The 24,001-nt window shown below is 38.9% G+C and overlaps 1 protein-coding gene across 1 annotated transcript in view; it reads right to left on the bottom strand.

Annotated features, from left to right (window-relative positions):
• Positions 1-24,001, bottom strand: part of NMNAT1 (nicotinamide nucleotide adenylyltransferase 1) — a 45,294-nt gene that overhangs the window by 20,980 nt on the left and 313 nt on the right. The window contains exons 2-3 of the mRNA XM_037828573.1: positions 23,705-23,787; positions 726-896 (exon numbers count right to left, since the gene is read on the bottom strand). Of these exons, the coding sequence (XP_037684501.1) occupies positions 726-840 (115 nt within the window). The 5' untranslated portion in view covers positions 841-896; positions 23,705-23,787. The remainder of the gene's footprint in view (positions 1-725; positions 897-23,704; positions 23,788-24,001) is intronic.

The raw sequence follows: 24,001 nt of genomic DNA on the forward strand, positions 1-24,001 counted from the left end.
ACTCTTTATTCATGTAATGTTTATGAAGAACTAAAATTGCCATAAAGGTAATGCAGGCTGTGACCTGATCTGAAAGGTCTCATGTTTGCTCAACTAAAAGTTTTAGCTTTCTGCCTTAAGTAGTGGGAGGCTCCTGAAATAGTTTAATCATGGCAATGACAGAATCAAATTTCTATTTTAGAAAATTCATTCAGGAATAATGTGGAAGAAAACCTAGTGGACACAGGGCAGACAAGCAGGATACAGTTCCAACAGTCTAACTAGATATGGACTTACCACCAAGCAGCAAAATGCCTACTTTGTTCGGACTTCCCCTGAACAACTCACACCCTCTCGCTTCATATACACAAAGATGACTGAGAAAAAGAAACAGTATTTATTTAAATGCACACATATAAACCTGTCATATAAGAGAATCCTTGGATAAAGTGGAATTACATAAATGCAATGAAGACAAATCCTTGTGACACAAGACACTACAGAGTTTTGAAGATTCGAAAATCATTATTGTTCCTTCCACAGTACTCTAAATGTAAACCTAACACACCATAGGCCATTAGCCTGATGCTCAATTCCTCACTGGATGCATCTACCTTCTTTGTTGGCTAAGTCTGCACAAGAAAGTAGGACACCATGTTTTTGCCTGGTTTATCCAACATGAACACTGAAACAGGCCGACGATACTGGCTCTCTCGTCTTGGGTTGCTTTCGGTTACTCTGCTCACCTGTTCCATGCATGTAGTCCTTGGCCAGCTCAAACAACCTGAGGTGCATGTTGGTGATAGGATTAAAGGAACCACAAGCAAGCAGAACCACCTCTGTCTTCTCTGAAGTTTCCATTGTAAGAATTTGAAGTTGCTGATCTAAATGGAAAATGGCAGCACGTCCTTCATTGTCTATAAAAAAAGGAAAAAGAAAATAAGTCAGTCCCAGATTTTTTGATGTCCTTCTATGACCTCACTGCAAAGAGATGGGTAAAAATATTCGGCTTCAATGACTGTGCGAGAACAATCACAAAAATGCCCCCAATTCTCAATGTCAGTATTTTAGGTCTTTCCCCTCAGACTGGTCAGAGTCCACAAAAAAGTGTCGTCCAACTCCTTCCTGTAAAGCATAAGAGTTAAGAACGTGTATCTGAAATCACTCTGCCTGGGTTCAAATCACAGCATCAAAACGTACACGTGCTGGATGATCTTGGGCAAGTTACCTGACCTTCCTTTTATCCCAGTTTCCCTCAATCTTAAAACGGAGAATAACAGTACCTGCCTGTGCTGGTCTGTATCTATCGTGTCCCCCAGAAAAAGCCATATTCTTTAATGCAATCTTGTGGGGCAGACGTATTAGTGTGGATTAGGTTGGAACCTACTGGTTCAGTATTTCCATAGAGGTGTGGTCACACACATTCAGCGTGGGCCTTAATTAGTTTACTAGAGCCTTATATAAGCTCACACATAAGAAGCTCACTGCTGCAGCTGAGACAGACATTTTGAAAACAGCCGTTGGAAGCTGATGCAGACATTTTGGAGAATGCCATTTTGAAACGCGACCTGGGAGCAAGCAAGCGCCAGCCACGCGCCTCCCCAGCTAACAGGTTTTCCAGACACCATTGGCCATCCTCCAGTGAAGGTACCTGATTGTCAATGCATTACCTTGGACACTCTATGACCTTAAGACTGTAACTGTGTAACTAAATAAATCCCCTTTTATAAAGGCCAATCCATTTCTGGTGTTTTACATTCCAGCAGCATTAGCAAACTGGAACACTGCCTCACAGGACTGTTGTGAAGACTAAATGAGATGATACATGTACAGAACATAACACTGCTTTTGGCATGTGTGATGGTTAGGTTCATGTGTCAACTTGGCCAAGTGATGGCACCCAGCTGTCTGGTCAAGCAAGCACTGGCCTAACTGTTGCTGCGAGGACGTTTGTGGCTGGTTAATAAACCAACAGGCAGATTTATTAAATCATCAGTCAGTTGGCTGCAGCTGTGACTGATGACGTCAATGAAGGGAATGTCTTCCACAATGAGAGAATACAGTTGGCTGGATTTAATCCAATCAATCAGTTGAAGACTTTTAAGCGAGACAGATAGAGGACCTTCACTTCTTCAGCTGCCCAGTGAAGCGTTTCCTGAGGAGTTCGTCGAAGTTGCCAGTTCATTTCCTGAGGAGTTCATCAAACATCTCCATTGGAGTTGCTAGTTTGCTGCCTGCCCTATGGAATTTGGACTCATGCATACCGACAGTTGCAAGACACTTTTATAAATCTTATATTCACAGATATCTCTCATTGATTTTGTTTCCCTAGAGAACCCTAACTAATACAGCATGCAGTGCACCTGATGAATGCAACTATTATGAATGTTGCATATCATGATCCTACAATTCAGCTGTTTTTCAGCTATTTAAAAACAACAATTTCAAGTGGTTCAACTTATGATTATTACTATATTGAATCTGTTTTTACCTGGAGGGTTTTTTTCCTCCTGGAATGCTCTTTCTCTAATCTGAGCTGCAAATCTCTAATCCTTTTGTGCAGCTGTCATTCACACTTGTCAAATCAATTTTACCACTATCCTGAGTTTGATACCCTATTTCTTAGCTCTACACGCCTTGTTGCGTGTCTTGCTTTAGCTCCTCATTCTTCTGGAGCATTTCCTCAAGTTGTTTCATGATGAAGGGTACATGGGAGATAAGTTCTTGTATATCTGTTTTTATTCTTCCCTCAGTGACTGACAGCTTAACACAGATAACTCAAGGTTGAAATGACTGTACTTTCTTTTTAAATTATGAGGGCATTTCCCCATTGTTTTCTAGCAACTAGCACTGCTGTTGAATGTCTGAAGCCATCCTAGTTCTTGTTCCTTTGTATATAACCTGCTTTCTCTCTTTTGAAGATTTTTAGAATGTTCTATTCATCTCCAGAGCTCTGAAATGCCATAGTAATATTTCTTGATGGGGATACTTTTCATTCATTTCGCAGGCACTCACTGGGCCTTGCAATCTAACATTTGTATCACTCAGTTCTGAATTATTTATTTGATAAATGCTCCCTACTAGTAACTCAATAAATAAAACACTTGCTATTTTGAAGTTTTGTTAAACAAATATTCTTATATATCCAAATTATGTTTCAAAAGAATCATCCTGAGAGCCAGTAAATATAATTCCAATAATGCCATCATTGCTCAAAGCATTTTGGGAACTTTGGGGGAATTATCTATAGAGCTTGAAGCATTTTTATAATAAATATAGAAATATAACAAATGACAATAACAAAATCAACAGTCATTTAATACTTTTCAGCTTTAAAACACTTTCATATACATGACCATTTAACCCTCACCACAAGAAATAATTTGGCCAAAGCATTTAGCTTGTTCCAAATGATGATCTATTGTTAGATATTAATTTTTCCAATTAGTCTTTACCGACATTTAGGTTTTATGTAATTTTTCCCTAATACAAACATCTCAAAGAAGAAATAATTGGTTGCGAATAAATAGGGAATTAAGAAAAGAAAGGAGGAAAAACACTTAGAAAATGAAAAAAAGAATACTTGAGGACAGTGCATTAAGGCTATAAAATGCCTCACTGTGCACTTCTAAGAGATGCCAACACTCAAAAGACAAATGGCAGAGGTTTGTGCCCCATTTGTGCTCAGACTCAACTGCTGGGTTGACTAACTTGCTTTTATTTGGATTGTCAGCTCTCAGCCCCAAGGACCAAAGCCAATGAGTGGTAGTACCAGGGCTAGACTCAGTTTTCTGACTCCTAGGTTCTCTTCCTACAAGAAGAAAAATAGGAGAAAAGCTGGAGCAGCACAGATTGGAAGTGAGCCCTCATGGCTAAGGAGTTGAGGAATGTGAACTTTAATCCCTTAAGCAATGGGAACTTTTGAAGGTTTCTGAGCAATGGAGTGAAAATAGGATTCTAGAAAAATAGTGTTTTAGAAAAATAACATGATCTAGATATTCAAATCTCTTACTTGGCTGTGTGAGCTTGGCTAATCACTTAACTCTGTGCTTTTAGTTTCCTCATCTGTAAAATGGGGATAATGATAGAACCAACCTCAGTTATTTTGAGGATAATGCATGCAAAGTGCTTAGCATATTGCCTGGCACAGTGTAAGTACTACAATAAATGGTAAATGTTATTTATAAGAAAAGTGACAAAATGGATGATGGTGATGATTTGGATTGTTTGGAAGGCACAAAACAAGATCAGGAAGGCAGGTACAAAGCAATGAGGGCCTCAGTTTAAGTAGAGTCAGTGGGAATGGAAGTAAGAAACATTTACTTAGGGCCAGCAGCCCAGCTTCGTGAAGGTTCTCAGCATGCCATGGCCCTCAATACCAGGCACCTGCCTTACCTACTGCCAAGATGCCCAAAGGGACAGTCAGCTCCGCCGAAGGGACAGTGAAGGGGGAACCCAAAAGAGATTGGTGAGGTTGTCGGTTAAACCTGCTCCTGGAAAGCAGAAACAAAGCCAAAAAAGACAGCAGGAAAGGCTAAATCTTCAGACAAAAATGTGCAACAAGAGGGAAAAGGGGTGTAACGGAAAAACAGGTTGAAGTGCCTAACTAAGAAACTAAAGATTTACCTGCAGAAAATGGAGAAACTAAAAATGAGGAGAGTTCAGCCTCTGATGAAGCACAAGAGAAGGCAGCCGAGTCTGATTAATATCATATACCAGGTCTTATCAGTGGTCCTTTAATCTCCCTTCTTGTACAATCCGGAGGAATAGTTTTATCAACTACTGCAAGTTTTTTAGTAGCTCTAAAGGAAATATTTTAAAAGGAGACTGGAATCCCACCTCATCCCATTTTTTAAGTATAAATTTTTTAATAATGAAATCATTTGTTGGTTATTTATTTTTTTTTGTTATAAACAGAAAACAGTGGAATATGGGATTATGGAAGGCTTTGATTGTCTTTGATGTCAACTTAACATTCCATGGCGGGGAGGGGGATAGTTTTGAAATCCTTTAAAACAACATACCCTAAATGGCGATTTGGAATCCAAGTCACACATTTATATGTCTCAAAACTCTAACTCCCTGAAGATCGGGAAAGTGACTGAACTAGAGGAAGGGGCAGCAACAGACAAGATGGAATTTAACAAAGGATTATGAATACTGAATCTTTATACAATTTTCTTTTTCTTAGTTGCTAGGGTATTAAAATAGCTAGAAGGAAAGAATTGAAATAGTGGAACTGTAACCCACAGCATCCTTTGAAATTTGTTCTATAGCTACCTTTAAATGGTAATTTGAAATCTGTATCATTTTGTATATATGTTGTATTTCACAATAAGGAAATAACTGAAACTATGGTACTATAATGTATAACTTTGGAAATTTCCATTATATCTACTTGTTAAATCATACTTTGAAAGGTAATACCTTTTTGTATATTATATTCCATAATAAGGAAATAACTGAAACTGTGGAATTATAACCTATAATATTCTTTGAAATTTGCTCTCTAACTACTCGTTAAATTGTACTTGGAAAGTTGTCACTTTTATGTATATATATTATATTCTACAATAAAAAAGAAAAGAAAAAAACAACAAAAACCTCTTTAACTTATTTCCACTCCCATGCTGTTTTTTAGTAGAACTGTCTTCTAAAAAAAACTCTCCTGATATTGGTTCTCCCTGTCAGAACCCTGTGCACCCTGTAACATCTTTGCTCGTGGCAGTCTGGTTTTCCTAATAACTTTATGTGCTGTGAAAGATTGGAAATGTGAGTATGTAGTGTGGATGATGTGAATCAGTGGGACTTACAATGTAATAGCTTACGACATTTAAGGATATCAATACTTGATATCCTATTAAGGAAAATTTGCCTCCAAATTTTAAGCTAGAAAGTCATGGGAATAACTTTAGAAAAGAATTACAACCACATAACTTTTCAGATTTTCACATTAAGAATTGTGGACAAATTGAACATAATGTCTATGTGCTGATCTTCAAAACCACTGATAAAAATCTCAATCATGAGAAAAAAAAAAAAAAAGCATTTATTCAGTAAATATTGGGGCCTTCTCCAAACCAGGCATGGTGGTAGGATCCCAGGGCACTGCTAATTTCTGAAAGATTAGGGACAGAGGAATTGATAACACTTAACATGGCATTAAAAAAAATTACTTCACGGGTAAGAAAGATTCAAACATCATCCCATGGATGGTACCAGGGTTTCCTTGGGTCAGCCTCCACCTCTCCCATCCTTCTCCTCCTGCTCCCAATCAAAGTACCTGAGGTATTATGGGTTGTGGTGACTATTGGGCCTTACAGGGAAATCCTGCCAGCCACTGAGCACGCTCTCAAGGACTGCAGTGGAGGGCCCCGGCCCACTCCCGGGGGAGCTGCAAGCTCCCAGAAACAGAGCTCAGGGAAAGAATGGAACAAAGAGCTTCAAGCTCCAATCTTCCCCTGGGGATGAGCAGCGCCTCAGGTTTCCAGGCTCTTCCCAGGGACTGGGGGAAGTAGACCTCTCAGCATAAAGGAAGCCTTTCTCCCTTGTAACATTTATGACCTGTCTCAAATATCCAGCTCAGTCCCATTAATGCACTGTGAACACAGCCACCTTGTGCTCGGTCTAGACTCTAGACCCTTAAGGCTACAGGAGTTAAGCTGCAGGGCATTCCTATCTCAGGCCAGGGTGGATTTAAAAGAACAAGGGTCTGTCCCTCTCTAAGGGATGTGTGTGGAGGGAGGGGGGCATGGCAGGTGACACTTGGAAGCTCTAACGGGACTGTCGCCCTGCTTCAGGGTCTCAGGAAGGACCAGCTCAGCCATGATTCACTTTTGCTTGGCCCATTCCACCTACTGCCTGCGCTGCTGGCTGCCCAGATCTCTTTGGCTCAGGCTGTAAGTGTCTCACCCCAGCCTGGGGAAACAAAAAGGAGCTCATTTTTCCAGAGGTGGTTCTTGATGTTTAACTAAAATTTACTTTCAAAATCACTGAGCTTAATAGGTTTTAAAAACACTGAGATTTAAACATTAGTGTAACATTACGTAAACGTTAAGCCAGTTTTTAAAACACTGTTTTTCCAAGAGAAGAGTAATTCTGTTTGTTTGATGCTCAGTATAATTAAATTTGTGTTGGCTGCCTGTTGAATAATTTGACTGACTTGATCACCTCTCAGAATTGACACCTCCAAAAGGATGCTATTCCTTTCAAAATAGTAACTTTATCATTAAAGTTATTCTTACTCAAACAATGCTGCCATTGCTTTAAATACTTTGAGGGCATATTTTGAAATTGCCTATTCTTCTGAGTATCTTCACTGGGGAGAAATCTTTGTCTTTGGGTTTGCGTGCAAAACCCAATTAATAAAAGAAATAATCAAGGTGAATAATACAGTTCATGGTGGAAGAGATTTAAATATTAGTTACTAAGGAAGATTTTTTTATATGCCATGGAAACTCTCGACATGTATGTAATCTAAAAAGAACAATTTCGAAAATGTTTTGAGTGGTAACAGCAATCTTCATTTTGCCATGAAAGTTCGGGTAAGTGGATTAGCTCAGTTCACTGGTTATACTCAGTGTAAAGCACCTGACTGGAGGTACAACTAGCTCAGCCTGGGGCTTGGCTAAGAACCCTCAGACCTGGGTTCAAATTCTAGCTCTACCACCTATGAGGTGTTTGTCCGTGGACAAGACACTTAATCTTTCTGAATCTTTTTCCTCATTTATAAAATGTCTGACACATAATAGGAGCTCAATAAATGGCATCTATTACAATTATGTTATTGAAGATTATTAGACATAATAGGCTGGATCGCAATTTGTCTTCATAACTTTTAACTGCGGTTTAACGCAACATCATTGTGAAACAGAATCTGAATTTGGTCACTTTGAAGCTATTTTAACACTAAACAGGTAAGGTAAAATGAAACTCACTGTGTCCCCCACAGCCAGGTGACAGTGCTCCTGTTTGGGATCACCACTCTGGCTCTCCAGTTCTACGTTCTGCTGAGGTAGGTTCTCACTGCCAAGCCCAAGCCTGGCTGGCTGCGCGTATCTCACCTGGGGAGATGGTTTGCGTGCTCTCTGCGACTCCTGTTACCCGTTGAATTGCTGCCTGCCCCATTGCTTCTGCCTCCTGTTACCAACAGGAGCCTCCTGGTGCACTTCTTTGACAAGTCAAAAGTCTCAAAACAGTGGGAACAGCTCAGATTTGGGCAGATTGAATTTTAGCTTAATTTTAAATCCATATTTATTTCTTCCAGTGTAAGAAACCATTAAATGAGAGCCAGTGACGGCACCAGTGTTTCAATTTATGGGTTCCCTAGAGACCAGCCTGACAGCCTGGCATCAGCTGTCTGCGGGGCTGAGGGCAACAAGCACCTGACCAAATCATGCCTTGATAATTTATTTCAGATTCTATGTTGGAAATGAGTCCTGGGCCAGAAAAACCCAGTCAGTTAGTAACTTTGTCATTGAGCAAATGAAGCAAATGCAGTTTGATACATTCCAAATTAAAAATTGGAGTTCTAAAAAACTGGGAATTCTAAAATATCTGAACACAGACTGTGTCTAAAGTCGGATGGAGGGGGTAAGGATAAGGGTGGGGGTAGAGATCATCACTTTTATACTTAGGAGCTGTGCACTAATTATAATTTGCTTACCCCAAACATGCTGGCTTCTACTGTAGATGACCCGTGCAGTATTTCCTTAGGAATATATTTCCTTACTCCAGAAATTCCACAAAATATTTTTTCACCAAAATATCAAATTAACATGAATTTAAAAAATGGTAAACATTATATGTCCATCAATTACGACTATCACTAACTCTTCATATTACTTGTGGGCTGTCTGACAGCATTAATCAGTCAGCCACGGTAAAGAAAAGTAGTTGCCTGGAGCCAAGATGAATTAGGATTAGAGTTCAAGGGTTAGAGCCTTCTGGTGTTGTAGTGATACCACAGATTTCTTGTAACAAGTATAAAATAAGGTATTAATTTTTTCTTTTTTTTGTATTGACTTTTAGGCCCAAATCTTCTCTCTACTGCAGCCAGCCGCTGCTTACCAACTTGGTTGGTAATATCATCTTTACTTTCTTCACAATTGGTAAGTGTGCAGTTATTCTGTCAAAGGCATAATAAAGTCTACCATCTGCTAGATACTGCTAGAACAGAGAAGGACAAGATGGGGCTTCCTGTTCTTCAGGAACTCATGAGACTGGACCTTGAGAAAAAAATTCAAATTTAAAATTCAGGTTAAAGGACTTTTTTTAAGGTTTCCTAATAACCCTTTTAGTTGACCTATAATTTGAATATGAAACCAAATTAAATTGAATATAAATGCTTTATGTTTTAAAATTCTTTACAGTTATAGTATTAAAGTACCAAATTTATTCATTCATTCATTAAGTAGCTAACAAGCAGGAAATGATACTGGGTAGAAAAACAAGGACATTACATCCAAAAGTGACACAGAAGAGGTAGAGTCAGAAATTTGAAAACGTTTTTAGGAATATCTTAACTAATGCATTTTAACATTTTGATTGTATTTTCCTTTGTGTGTGCTTATAAGAATGATGCATGATTTAAATAATGACTGTATCTAAATTTTTAAACATGGAAAAATAGTTACTGAGTGCCTTAGCTACTATTCTAGGCCTAAGAAAGAGTCTCTCACTAAATCAGAAATGCACAAAGAGGCAAGATAGTGTAATAGTGAAGAGCTCTGGCTTTAGAGACAGGAGGAGACAGTTCAAATCTTCTTCCCATAACTGTGTGACCTCAGGTGAGTTATTTAACCCTTCTGAGCTTCCCTTTCCTCATTTATAAAATGGGGATTAAAAACACTTGCTTCACAGTTTTGCTGTAAGGTTCAAATGAGAGAATGTACAAGAAGTCCCTGGCATGTCGGAATCATTCAAAAAACAGTCACCACTGGGACCACCAGCACTGCCAACAGTAAAAACACGGCCTATGTTAAGGGAAAAACCGAGTTTGGATAGGGTTTAAGCATTGTTGTTCCATAAAAAGAAAGCCAGGAAACACACTGTGTTTAGGTTCATATCCAAGAATATATTTCTGTTAAAAAAAAAAAAGAAATATAAAGAATTTATTTCTGAGACAATTAACTGCAGTAACCTGATACTGTTCCCTGTCCTTTCAGGTTTTACTGTACTGCTTATTCAGATGGAACCGCTCCCACAGGCACTGAAGTGGATGTTTTCTGCATTTGGTGTGGGATCCTTCAGTGAGGGAGTCTGCACCGTGGGGTTAACAGTTTTGGCAACAGACTGTGTATGCTTTTAATATTGAATTTCTAAAGGCTCATTTTAATCTATACACTTGGCTGTATACAATATACCTTTAGTCTTCCATATGTATTTTCTATTTATATCAAAAATGGATATATTGAGAAGGAATTTCTAATTACACACGTCACAGCTAAAACATTTCACTGGGGAAAAGTTGAAGAAATTCCACAAAGAATTTTTCCTTTTTGTGGGTGTTACCACTTTACTCGAAAAAAAAAAAGTTATGATAATCAACAGTGGACCTGTTGGATTGGGTTTGGCACAGTAAGCAGCAAACCTTCCATTTCTTACAAAGTTAGTACCTTTGTTTAAATCCTTGCAGCAAAAGCATTTTTAATGTGTGTTCTAATTAAAGGGAAATGTATTCCTCATTATGCTTTTTCCTCCCAAATATAGCAAAAAACAACCCCTGAACTTTATTACTTGTCTGTGCTACTGTCACTGAGCAGCTTGGTTTCTACAGGTAAGCACAACACCTTCCCAGGTAACCTATTCTTGTTGAGGGGCCTCAAGTCCTTCAAAGAAAGCAAATGCTCAACTAGGATTGTTATATTGCAAGGTAAAGCCCTGGTTCCTCTTAAATCAAGAACTCCAAGAAGCTAAGGAGTGTGAAAAGAAAAGAAGGAGGAGGGAAGGTTCGAATATGCTCTAAAAAGCCATCCTTTTTACATTATTTCTACTCCATTTACCTAGATCCCATTTCTTCCCCCTGTAGTGCTGTTCTCAGTCCTGGGGCTGATTCGGCTGGGCAGTGTGGCCTGTCCAAGGCCAGATGCCAAACCAACAGTCTAAAGCCAGCATATGGGCCTGCTCGTCTCCTGCTGCAGACATATGTCTCTGGTAGGCTGAAGCGCCAAAGTCTCTGACAGCAAGCACACGACCACCTCTCACTAGATGACAAGGTTCAGCTGAACCTTAGGGTCACGACAACAGGAAGCATGTCAAAACCAGCTGTTTGGAAGAAACCTGTCTTTCTTGACTTCATAACCAAAGTCACTCTGAATAAGAACTTCTTATTAAATACTTTCAAGATCATTACTCTGACTTTCTGAACATCCTTTTTGGTTTCAATGAAGTTAGTAGCATCAGTTGGATGATTATAGGTATAAATGCTAAAAAGGAGGGAGGAAATATGTAAACCTTGGTAATGAACAAAAGTTTAGTATCAAAAGAATATGGTGATTCATATGGTATATTTGAAAAAGGCCAATTTATTCTTCTAAAAAAATACAGTAGGAAAAAAATGCAATGGGAAATACTGGAGTAAAAAGAATCACAATTTCCTCCATATGGGCTAAGACAATTGTTTGCATCATGGCAGACTGTTGTCTAATCATGTTTTGTCAAGTCATGTTTTGTTTTACACTCTATCATCTGTGTGTTCACAGATTCTGAGGTATTAAGTAGGAGCTAGTTACTCACAGATGCTTTCAATGGCTTTAGGAACTGGAGACAACTCCATTTCTTGAGGAAAAGAATACTATCTATCGGCAAAAGGAACACATTTAGTATAAACATATCCCACTACATCTATGATGCGTGCAGCACCTGAAAGGTGGAAACAATTGTTGTCCATCTGTTTCACTGTTCAGGTGGTTTCTGAGCACGGCCCCAGCACAGACACAGCACTAAAAGTTAGGAATTAGAAACCTGAGTAATGGATCCATTAAAAATGAAATCCCCTGACATAATTTCATGAGGATGATTAACAAAGGATTACGAATACTGAATCTTTATATACATATTTTTAGATGCTCGAATATTAGAACTGAAGGAAATAACAACTGAAGGAAATAAATATGGAACTGTAACCCATAACATTCTTTGAAATTTGCTCTATAGCTACTTATTAAACTGTACTTTGAAAGTTATCACCTTTCTGTATATATATTTCACAATAAGGAAATAACTGAAACTGTGGAACTATAACCCATAACATTCTTTGAAATTACCTACATTACTATTTGTTAAAGTGTACTTTGAAACTTATTACCTTTCTGTATATATTTTTCACAATAAGGAAACAACTGAAATTGTGGAACTGTAACTCATAGCATTCTTTGAAATTTGCTCTCTACTTGTTAAATTGTACTTTGAAAGTTATCACTGTTATGTATATAGGTTAAATTTCACAATAAAAAATGTATTTTAAAAAGTTAATACAACAATAAATTTTTCAAGAAAATTATTTCCCCATTTCTTTAGTCAGACTGGAGTGAAGGGTCTGGGTAGGAAAGCATTAGGAGACAAAGTGGGTCAGATGGAGTGAGGCCCAATCATGGAGGCTTCATATGTCATATTTGAGAATTTGGATTTTATCCTGTAGGGAATGGGAAGATGTTGGAGAGTTTAAACAGGGAGTGATGTCACTAGAGCACCTTAGAAACATTTGTTTGTTCATTATCATTTGGTAAATATTTCCTGAGTAATTACTGTTTTATAGATGCTGGGAATAAAGCAGTAAGCAAAACTGTCAAAACTCATGTGTGGTATATCCATACAAAATAAAACTATTCAGCAACTAAAAATGAGAAGAAACTACTAATACAAACAACATGGATGAATCTCACAGACATTATTCTGAGTGAAAGAAGCCAGGTGCAAAAGGATACATACTCTAGGATTCCATTTATATGAAACTATAGAAAGGTAATCTAATCTACAATGACATAAGGCAGATCAGTGGTTGCCTGTGGATGCAAGTGGGGGTACAGAATTGAAATAGAGGGCAGAAGGCTTCAGGGTTCCTGTTTGTGGAATCCTCATTTTATTTCATGGGCCCTTGGCTGAATGGCAATCCATGCTCTGGCTGGGCCTTTTTTGCAAAAATATATCCAACTTTGTTTATTTTACAATAATGATAGTAGTAATAATGGCAACATTCACTGAGTTCTTCCTATTACCAAGTTGTATGCTAAATACTCATATAATACTTACCAGAACCCAGTGAGGTAGGGACTATTATTATCCCTTTTGTAAAGATGAGGACACTGAGTTAGGGAGGTTGAAGAACTTGCTCCTGTTAGAACTTGCAGCTAGTGTAAGATACTTATTTGACTCTAAAAGTTCATGCTTATAACCAATAGGCAAGATTTGCAGTGGCACAAACTACATACCTTTAAAAGAGGTCCAGAAGTTCAGAGAGCCTTCGGTTCATGATACCTCTGGTTAGTCACTCAAGTCTCATGCTCCCAGCATTTTCCCTACCTACCTGGAGCAACTGTATTCTCTGGGGCTCCCATCCCAATTACAAGCTAAAGGGTCCTAAACTGCTCCAGTGGCCAAGCAACATCTATCTGGCTTCCAAGTTATGACTTCCACTACCAAGGTCTTTCCCCAATGTTCTCTCCTGTGACTATCCACCTACGATGTCGTTCCTCTTTATCTAAATTCTTTTCTGTCTCCCATCTGAAGGCTTGGATTCTATTTTTGTTTGAAAATTGAAATCCACACCAATTTCTCTTACTTATATACTAGGAATACGTTTTCTTTATCCATTATCTCTAAACAAGAACCCAAGGGTACATAAGAAATCCCTCAGCACAGAACCACTGAGTCAGATGACAAATAAAAGTGTGCACTGAGAAGTCTTTCCTCCAGAGCTTCTAAGGTTGCATACACAAAACCCAGCACAACTGCCTGAATGGAACACTGTAACATCATCATCAAAATTAGGGGAAGTACAATGAAAAGATGAACATCCCAATTAAAAAATGGGCAAAGGACTTGAACAGACATTTCTCCAAAGAAGATATACAACTGGCCAATAAGCATGTGAAAAGACACTCAACATCACTAGCCATTTGGGAAATGCCAATCAAAACCACAATGAGATACTACTCACATCCACTAGAATGGATATTATTTTAAATAAATATATAATAAGGAAAATAACAAGTACTGGCAAGATGTAGAGATAGGAACCCTTGTGTCTTTTTGGTGACAATGTAAAATGGGCAGCTGCTGTGGAAAACAGTTTGGTGGTTCCTCAAAAAGCTAAACATAGAGCTACCATGTGACTCAGCAATCCCACTTCTAGGTATATACCCGAAATAATTAAAAACAGGGACTTGAACAGATACTTGTACACCAATGTTCACAGCAGCATTATTCACAATAGTCAAAAGGTGGGAGCAACCCAAATGTCCACCAACAGATGAATGGATAAAAAAATGTGTATATACACACAATGGAGTATTACTCAGCCTTAAAAAGGAATGAAGTTCTGATATATGCCATTAACATGGATAAACCTTGAAGACATCATGTTGAGTGAAATAAGTCAGACAAAAAGGGACAGACACTGTATAATACCACTAATATGAAATAGCTAGAATATGAAAACACATGAGGACAAAAAGTAGAGTATAGGTTACCAGGGGCAGGCGACCAGGGTGGAGAGGAGGGAGAATGGACAGTTAATGCATAATGGGTGTAGGGTTTCTGTTTAGGGTGATGGGAAAGTTCTGGTAATGGATGGTGGTAAGGCTACTGAAATATTATGAATATGATTAATCCCATGCGTAGGGGTGGCTAAGATTGGAAATTTTATGTTGCATATACATTTCCACAATTAAAAAACAGCTATTAAAGAGACAATGACGAGAGGCGGGGCAAGATGGCGGACTGGTGAGCTGTATGTTTTAGTTACTCCTCCAGGAAAGTAGGTAGAAAGCCAGGAACTGCGTGGACTGGACACCACAGAGCAATCTGACTTTGGGCATACTTCATACAACACTCATGAAAACGTGGAACTGCTGAGATCAGCGAAATCTGTAAGTTTTTGTGGCCAGGGGACCCACACCCTTCCCTGCCAGGTTCAGTCCCGTGGAACGAGGAGCTGGCAGCTCCGGAAAGGAGAAGGGAGAACTGCAGTGGCAGCCCTTATCGGAAACTCATTCTACTGATCCAAACTCCAACCATAGATAGACTGAGACCAGACACCAGAGAATCTGAGAGCAGCCAGCCCAGCAGAGAGGAGACAGGCATAGAAAAAACAACACGAAAAACTCCAAAATAAAAGCGGAGGATTTTTGGAGTTCTGGTGAACATAGAAAGGGGAAGGGCAGAGCTCAGGCCCTGAGGCTCATATGCAAATCCTGAAGAAAAGCTGATCTCTCTGCCCTGTGGACCTTTCCTTAATGGCCCTAATTGCTTTGTCTCTTAGCATTTCAATAGCCCATTAGATCTCTGAGGAGGGCCCTTTTTTTTTCTTTAATCCTTTTTTCTTTTTCTAAAACAATTACTCTAAGAAGCCCAATACAGAAAGCTTCAAAGACTTGCAATTTGGGCAGGTCAAGACAAGAGCAGAAGTAAGAGAGCTCTGAGACAAAAGGCAATAATCCAGTGGCTGAGAAAATTCACTAAACACCACAACTTCCCAAGAAAAGGGGGGTGTCCGCTCACAGCCATCATCCTGGTGGACAGGAAACACTCCTGCCCATCGCCAGCCCCATAGCCCAGAGCTGCCCCAGACAACCAAGTGTGACGGAAGTGTTTCAAATAACAGGCACACACTACAAAACTGGGCATGGACATTAGCCTTCCCTGCAACCTCAGCTGATTGTCCCAGAGTTGCGAAGGCAGAGCAGTGTAAATTAACAAAGCCGCATTCAGTCATCATTTCAGCAGACTGGGAGCCTCCCTACACAGCCCAGCAGCCCAGAACTGCCCTGAGGGGACTGCACTCACCTGTGACATAGTACACTCATCCCTCAACAGAGGACCTGGGGTGCACGGCCTGGAAGAGGGGCCCACTTGCAAGTCTCAGGAGCCATATGCCAATACCAAGCACTTGTGGGTCAGGGGCAGAGACAAACTGTGGCAGGACTGAACTGAAGGATTAGACTATTGCAGCAGCTTTAAACTCTAGGATAACCAGGGAGATTTGATTGTTAGAGCCACCCCCCTCCCTGACTGCCCAGAAACACGCCCCATATATAGGGCGGGCAACACCAACTACACACGCAAGCTTGGTACACCAATTGGACCCCACAAGACTCACTCCCCCACTCACCAAAAAGGCTAAGCAGGGGAGAACTGCCTTGTGGAGAACAGGTGGCTCGTGGACGCCACCTGCTGGTTAGTTAGAGAAAGTGTACTCCACGAAGCTGTAGATCTGATAAATTAGAGATAAGGACTTCAATTGGTCTACAAATCCTAAAAGAACCCTATCAAGTTCAGCAAATGCCAAGAGGCCAAAAACAACAGAAAATTATAAAGCATATGAAAAAACCAGACGATATGGATAACCCAAGCCCAAGCACCCAAATCAAAAGATCAGAAGAGACACAGCACCTAGAGCAGCTACTCAAAGAACTAAAGATGAACAATGAGACCATAGTACGGGATACAAAGGAGATCAAGAAGACCCTAGAAGAGCATAAAGAAGACATTGCAAGACTAAATAAAAAAATGGATGATCTTATGGAAATTAAAGAAACTGTTGACCAAATTAAAAAGATTCTGGACACTCACAGTACAAGACTAGAGGAAGTTGAACAACGAATCAGTGACCTGGAAGATGACAGAATGGAAAATGAAAGCATAAAAGAAAGAATGGGGAAAAAAACTGAAAAAATCGAAATGGACCTCAGGGATATGATAGATAATATGAAACGTCCAAATATAAGACTCATTGGTGTTCCAGAAGGGGAAGAAAAGGGTAAAGGTCTAGGAAGAGTATTCAAAGAAATTGTTGGGGAAAACTTCCCAAATCTTCTAAACAACATAAATACACAAATCATAAATGCTCAGCGAACTCCAAATAGAATAAATCCAAATAAACCCACTCCGAGACATATTCTGATCACACTGTCAAACACGGAAGACAAGGAGCAAGTTCTGAAAGCAGCAAGAGAAAAGCAATTCACCACATACAAAGGAAACAGCATAAGACTAAGTAGTGACTACTCAGCAGCCACCATGGAGGCCAGAAGGCAGTGGCACGATATATTTAAAATTCTGAGTGAGAAAAATTTCCAGCCAAGAATACTTTATCCAGCAAAGCTCTCCTTCAAATTTGAGGGAGAGCTTAAATTTTTCACAGACAAACAAATGCTGAGAGAATTTGCTAACAAGAGACCTGCCCTACTGGAGATACTAAAGGGAGCCCTACAGACAGAGAAACAAAGAACGGACAGAGAGACTTGGAGAAAGGTTCAGTACTAAAGAGATTCAGTATGGGTACAATAAAGGATATTAATAGAGAGAGGGGAAAAATATGACAAACATAAACCAAAGGATAAGATGGCTGATTCAAGAAATGCCTTCACGGTTATAACATTGAATGTAAATGGATTAAACTCCCCAATTAAAAGATATAGATTTGCAGAATGGATCAAAAAAAAATGAACCATCAATATGTTGCATACAAGAGACTCATCTTAGACACAGGGACACAAAGAAACTGAAAGTGAAAGGATGGAAAAAAATATTTCATGCAAGCTACAGCCAAAAGAAAGCAGGTGTAGCAATATTAATCTCAGATAAAATAGACTTTAAATGCAGGGATGTTTTGAGAGACAAAGAAGGCCACTACATACTAATAAAAGGGGCAATTCAACAAGAAGAAATAACAATCATAAATGTCTATGCACCCAATCAAGGTGCCACAAAATACATGAGAGAAACACTGGCAAAACTAAAGGAAGCAATTGATGTTTCCACAATAATTGTGGGAGACTTCAACACATTACTCTCTCCTATAGATAGATCAACCAGACAGAGAACCAATAAGGAAACTGAAAACCTAAACAATCTGATAAATGAATTAGATTTAACAGACATATACAGGACATTACATCCCAAATCACCAGGATACACATACTTTTCTAGCACTCATGGAACTTTCTCCAGAATAGATCATATGCTGGGACATAAAACAAGCCTCAATAAATTTAAAAAGATTGAAATTATTCAAAGCACATTCTCTGACCACAATGGAAGACAATTAGAAGTCAATAACCATCAGAGACTTAGAAAATTCACAAATACCTGGAGGTTAAACAACACACTCCTAAACAATCAGTGGGTTAATGAAGAAATAGCAAGAGAAATTGCTAAATACATAGAGATGAATGAAAATGAGAACACAACATACCAAAACCTATGGGATGCAGCAAAAGCAGTGCTAAGGGGGAAATTTATAGCACTAAACGCATATATTAAAAAGGAAGAAAGAGCCAAAATCAAAGAACTAATGGATCAACTGAAGAAGCTAGAAAATGAACAGCAAACCAATCCTAAACCAAGTAGAAGAAAAGAAATAACAAGGATTAAAGCAGAAATAAATGATATAGAGAACAAAAAAACAATAGAGAGGATAAATATCACCAAAAGTTGGTTCTTTGAGAAGATCAACAAGATTGACAAGCCCCTAGCTAGACTGACAAAATCAAAAAGAGAGAAGACCCATATAAACAAAATAATGAATGAAAAAGGTGACATAACTGCAGATCTTGAAGAAATTAAAAAAATTATAAGAGGATATTATGAACAACTGTATGGCAACAAACTGGACAATGTCGAAGAAATGGACAATTTCCTGGAAACATATGAACAACCTAGACTGACCAGAGAAGAAATAGAAGACCTCAACCAACCCATCACAAGCAAAGAGATCCAATCAGTCATCAAAAATCTTCCCACAAATAAATGCCCAGGGCCAGATGGCTTCACAGGGGAATTCTACCAAACTTTCCAGAAAGAACTGACACCAATCTTACTCAAACTCTTTCAAAACATTGAAGAAAATGGAACACTACCTAACTCATTTTATGAAGCTAACATCAATCTAATACCCAAACCAGGCAAAGATGCTACAAAAAAGGAAAACTACCGGCCAATCTCCCTAATGAATATAGATGCAAAAATCCTCAACAAAATACTTGCAAATCGAATCCAAAGACACATTAAAAAAATCATACACCATGACCAAGTGGGGTTCATTCCAGGCATGCAAGGATGGTTCAACATAAGAAAAACAATCAATGTATTACAACACATTAACAAGTCAAAAGGGAAAAATCAATTGATCATCTCAATAGATGCTGAAAAAGCATTTGACAAAATCCAACATCCCTTTTTGATAAAAACACTTCAAAAGGTAGGAATTGAAGGAAACTTCCTCAACATGATAAAGAGCATATATGAAAAACCCACAGACAGCATAGTACTCAATGGTGAGAGACTGAAAGCCTTCCCTCTAAGATCAGGAACAAGACAAGGATGCCCGCTGTCACCACTGTTATTCAACATTGTGCTGGAAGTGCTAGCCAGGGCAATCTGGCAAGACAAAGAAATAAAAGGCATCCAAATTGGAAAAGAAGAAGTAAAACTGTCATTGTTTGCAGATGATATGATCTTATATCTAGAAAACCCTGAGAAATCGACGATACAGCTACTAGAGCTAATAAACAAATTTAGCAAAGTAGTGGGATACAAGATTAATGCACATAAGTCAGTAATGTTTTTATATGCTAGAAATGAACAAACTGAAGAGACACTCAAGAAAAAGATACCATTTTCAATAGCAACTAAAAAAATCAAGTACCTAGGAATAAACTTAACCAAAGATGTAAAAGACCTATACAAAGAAAACTACGTAACTCTACTAAAAGAAATAGAAGGGGACCTTAAAAGATGGAAAAATATTCCATGTTCATGGATAGGAAGGCTAAATGTCATTAAGATGTCAATTCTACCCAAACTCATCTACAGATTCAATGCAATCCCAATCAAAATTCCAACAACCTACTTTGCAGACTTGGAAAAGCTAGTTATCAAATTTATTTGGAAAGGGAAGATGCCTCGAATTGCTAAAGACACTCTAAAAAAGAAAAACGAAGTGGGAGGACTTACACTCCCTGACTTTGAAGCTTATTATAAAGCCGCAGCTGCCAAAACAGCATGGTACTGGCACAAACATAGACATATAGATCAATGGAATAGAATTGAGAATTCAGAGATAGACCCTCAGATCTATGGCCGACTGATCTTTGATAAGGCCCCCAAAGTCACTGAACTGAGTCATAATGGTCTTTTCAACAAATGGGGCTGGGAGAGTTGGATATCCATATCCAAAGAATGAAAGAGGACCCCTACCTCACCCCCTACACGAAAATTAACTCAAAATGGACCAAAGATCTCAATATAAAAGAAAGTACCATAAAACTCCTAGAAGATAATGTAGGAAAACATCTTCAAGACCTTGTATTAGGCGGCCACTTCCTAGACTTTACACCTAAAGCACAAGCAACAAAAGAGAAAATAGATAAAAACTCCTCAAGCTTAGAAGTTTCTGCACCTCAAAGGAATTTCTCAAAAAGGTAAAGAGGCAGCCAACTCAATGGGAAAAAATTTTTGGAAACCATGTATCTGACAAAAGACTGATATCTTGCATATATAAAGAAATCCTACAACTCAATGACAATAGTACAGACAGCCCAATTATAAAATGGGCAAAAGATATGAAAAGACAGTTCTCTGAAGAGGAAATACAAATGGCCAAGAAACACATGAAAAAATGTTCAGCTTCACTAGCTATTAGAGAGATGCAAATTAAGACCACAATGAGATACCATCTAACACCAATTAGAATGGCTGCCATTAAACAAACAGGAAACTACAAATGCTGGAGGGGATGTGGAGAAATTGGAACTCTTATTCATTGTTGGTGGGACTGTATAATGGTTCAGCCACTCTGGAAGTCAGTCTGGCAGTTCCTTAGAAAACGAGATATAGAGTTACCATTCGATCCAGCGATTGCACTTCTCGGTATATACCCGGAAGGTCGGAAAGCAGTGACACGAACAGATATCTGCACGCCAATGTTCATAGCAGCATTATTCACAATTGCCAAGAGATGGAAACAACCCAAATGTCCTTCAACAGATGAGTGGATAAATAAAATGTGGTATATACACACGATGGAATACTACGCGGCAGTAAGAAGGAACGATCTCGTGAAACATATGACAACATGGATGAACCTTGAAGACATAATGCTGAGCGAAATAAGCCAGGCACAAAAAGAGAAATATTATATGCTACCACTAATGTGAACTTTGAAAAATGTAAAACAAATGGTTTATAATGTAGAATGTAGGGGAACTAGCAGTAGAGAGCAATTAAGGAAAGGGGAACAATAATCCAAGAAGAACAAATAAGCTATTTAACGTTCTGGGGATGCCCAGGAATGACTATGGTCTGTTAATTTCTGATGGATATAGTAGGAGCAAGCTCACAGAAATGTTGCTATATTAGGTAACTTTCTTGGGGTAAAGTAGGAACATGTTGGAAGTTAAGCAGTTATCTTAGGTTGTCTTTTTCTTACTCCCTTGTTATGGTCTCTTTGAAATGTTCTTTTATTGTATGTTTGTTTTCTTTTTAACTTTTTTTCATACAGTTGATTTAAAAAAGAAGGGAAAGGTAAAAAAAGAAAAGAAAAACAAGGAAAAAAAGATGTAGTGCCCCCTTGAGGAGCCTGTTGAGAATGCAGGGGTATTCGCCTACCCCACCTCGATGGTTGCTAACATGACCACAGACATAGGGGACTGGTGGTTTGATGGGTTGAGCCCTCTACCATAGGTTTACCCTTGGGAAGACGGTTGCTGCAAAGGAGAGGCTAGGCCTCCCTATGGTTGTGCCTAAGAGCCTCCTCCCGAATGCCTCTTTGTTGCTCAGATGTGGCCCTCTCTCTCTGGCTAAGCCAACTTGAAAGGTGAAATCACTGCCCTCCCCCCTACGTGGGATCAGACACCCAGGGGAGTGAATCTCCCTGGCAATGTGGAATATGACTCCCGGGGAGGAATGTAGACCCGGCATTGTGGGACGGAGAACATCTTCTCGACCAAAAGGGGGATGTGAAAGGAAATGAAATAAGCTTCAGTAGGAGAGAGATTCAAAAAGGAGCCGAGAGGTCACTCTGGTGGGCAGTCTTACGCACAATTTAGACAACCCTTTTTAGGTTCTAAAGAATTGGGGTAGCTGGTGGTGGATACCTGAAACTATCAAACTACAACCCAGAACCCATGAATCTCGAAGACAGTTGTATAAAAATGTAGCTTATGAGGGGTGACAATGGGATTGGGAAAGCCATAAGGACCACACTCCACTTTGTCTAGTTTATGGATGGATGAGTAGAAAAATAGGGGAAGGAAACAAACAGACAAAGGTACCCAGTGTTCTTTTTTACTTCAATTGCTCTTTTTCACTCTAATTATTATTCTTGTTATTTTTGTGTGTGTGCTAATGAAGGTGTCAGGGATTGATTTAGGTGATGAATGTACAACTATGTAACGGTACTGTGAACAATCGAAAGTACGATTTGTTTTGTATGACTGCGTGGTATGTGAATATATCTCAATAAAATGAAGATAAAAAAAAAGAGACAATGACAATTAAAAACTATCCATGATCTGGACTAGATTTAATAATGAAGGAGAAAAGGCTCAAAAGGACATTATTAGGACATATGAAAAAGTTGAAATATAGACTGTAACCTTTATATCAATGTTAAATTTCTTAAGCTTGATAACTATACTTAAGGTGGGATACATAAGCAAACATTCTTGTTCTTAGGAAATGTACGTGGAAGTATTGTGTTTGAGGAGCATGAAGGATACAACCTAATCTCAAATGTTTCAGAAAACAGATAGATAGATGATTGATAGACGGATGGATAGATAGAATGATGCAGTAAATGTTACAGAATGTTAAAATCGTTAGATCTGGGTATCTGGGGAGCGGGCATGTTGGAGTTCTCTGTATAGGTTTTGTATTATTTTTGCAATTGTCCGGTAAGTATGAAAGTATTTCAAAATAAGTTTAAGGAAAAAGGTTGGGGGAAGTACACTGTGTTCATTCAGAAAGTTCTTCAAATGGTTAAAAAAGGAAGTATATATGTCAGTTATGTTTTTGTTTGGCACTGACCGTATTTGTCAATGACAGTTTGATTTTACTCAAAACGTTGACATTTCCAAACATATCCACCATGAAAAATTAAAAGTAATTGCATCAACATAAATCATTTCTTTTTACCAAAAAAAAGAAAAAAAAATCTCTGAAACTAAAGCATTTTGCAAGGTAGGCTATTCCAACCTATTCAGGCAGTGTATCTAGTCTTCTCTGAGGTGGAGCTGGAAATGTGATTCATACCCAAATTTTAACTCTGAGAAACGATTTATGGTAGTAAGGAATTCTACGCTCAGAACCGACAGAAACAATCCATTCTGAGAGTTCGATGGTAATCTTAGTTGGAAGTCTGTCCGGAGGCTGAAATATAACTCACTTTAAAGACAACACCTCTGAAACAATTTTGCTCATGTCCTGTGGACTACTGACTGTTCGGGGAGACGGGCTGAGGACCCCAGAAAATGGTTTCTGCCCAATTTCTTTTTAAAAAGCCTACCTTTTAAAGTGATGCCCAGCAGAAAGCTGCCTCCTCCTCGAGATGCGTGAGAGTCGACCCGCCTCCAGGAAGGTGGATCCAGCCTTTACAGATTTGGATAGATTTAGGAAGAAAGAAAAGTCGTTCAGAACAGAGCACTTATCCCCTACTCCTCCTCAAGCCAGAGGCGTGACATCCTCAAGGAGCCTCTCGAAAGGGATTTTTTTAGTCCTCTACTTAAGCACAGGGTGGATTCAGAACCAAGTTTACGTTTTCGATTCCACAGCGAGATCTTAGGAATTACGGAGAAAGAGCCCT

The sequence above is a fragment of the Choloepus didactylus genome, chromosome 2, assembly GCF_015220235.1.
Source record: "Choloepus didactylus isolate mChoDid1 chromosome 2, mChoDid1.pri, whole genome shotgun sequence".
Lineage (NCBI taxonomy): Eukaryota > Metazoa > Chordata > Mammalia > Pilosa > Megalonychidae > Choloepus > Choloepus didactylus.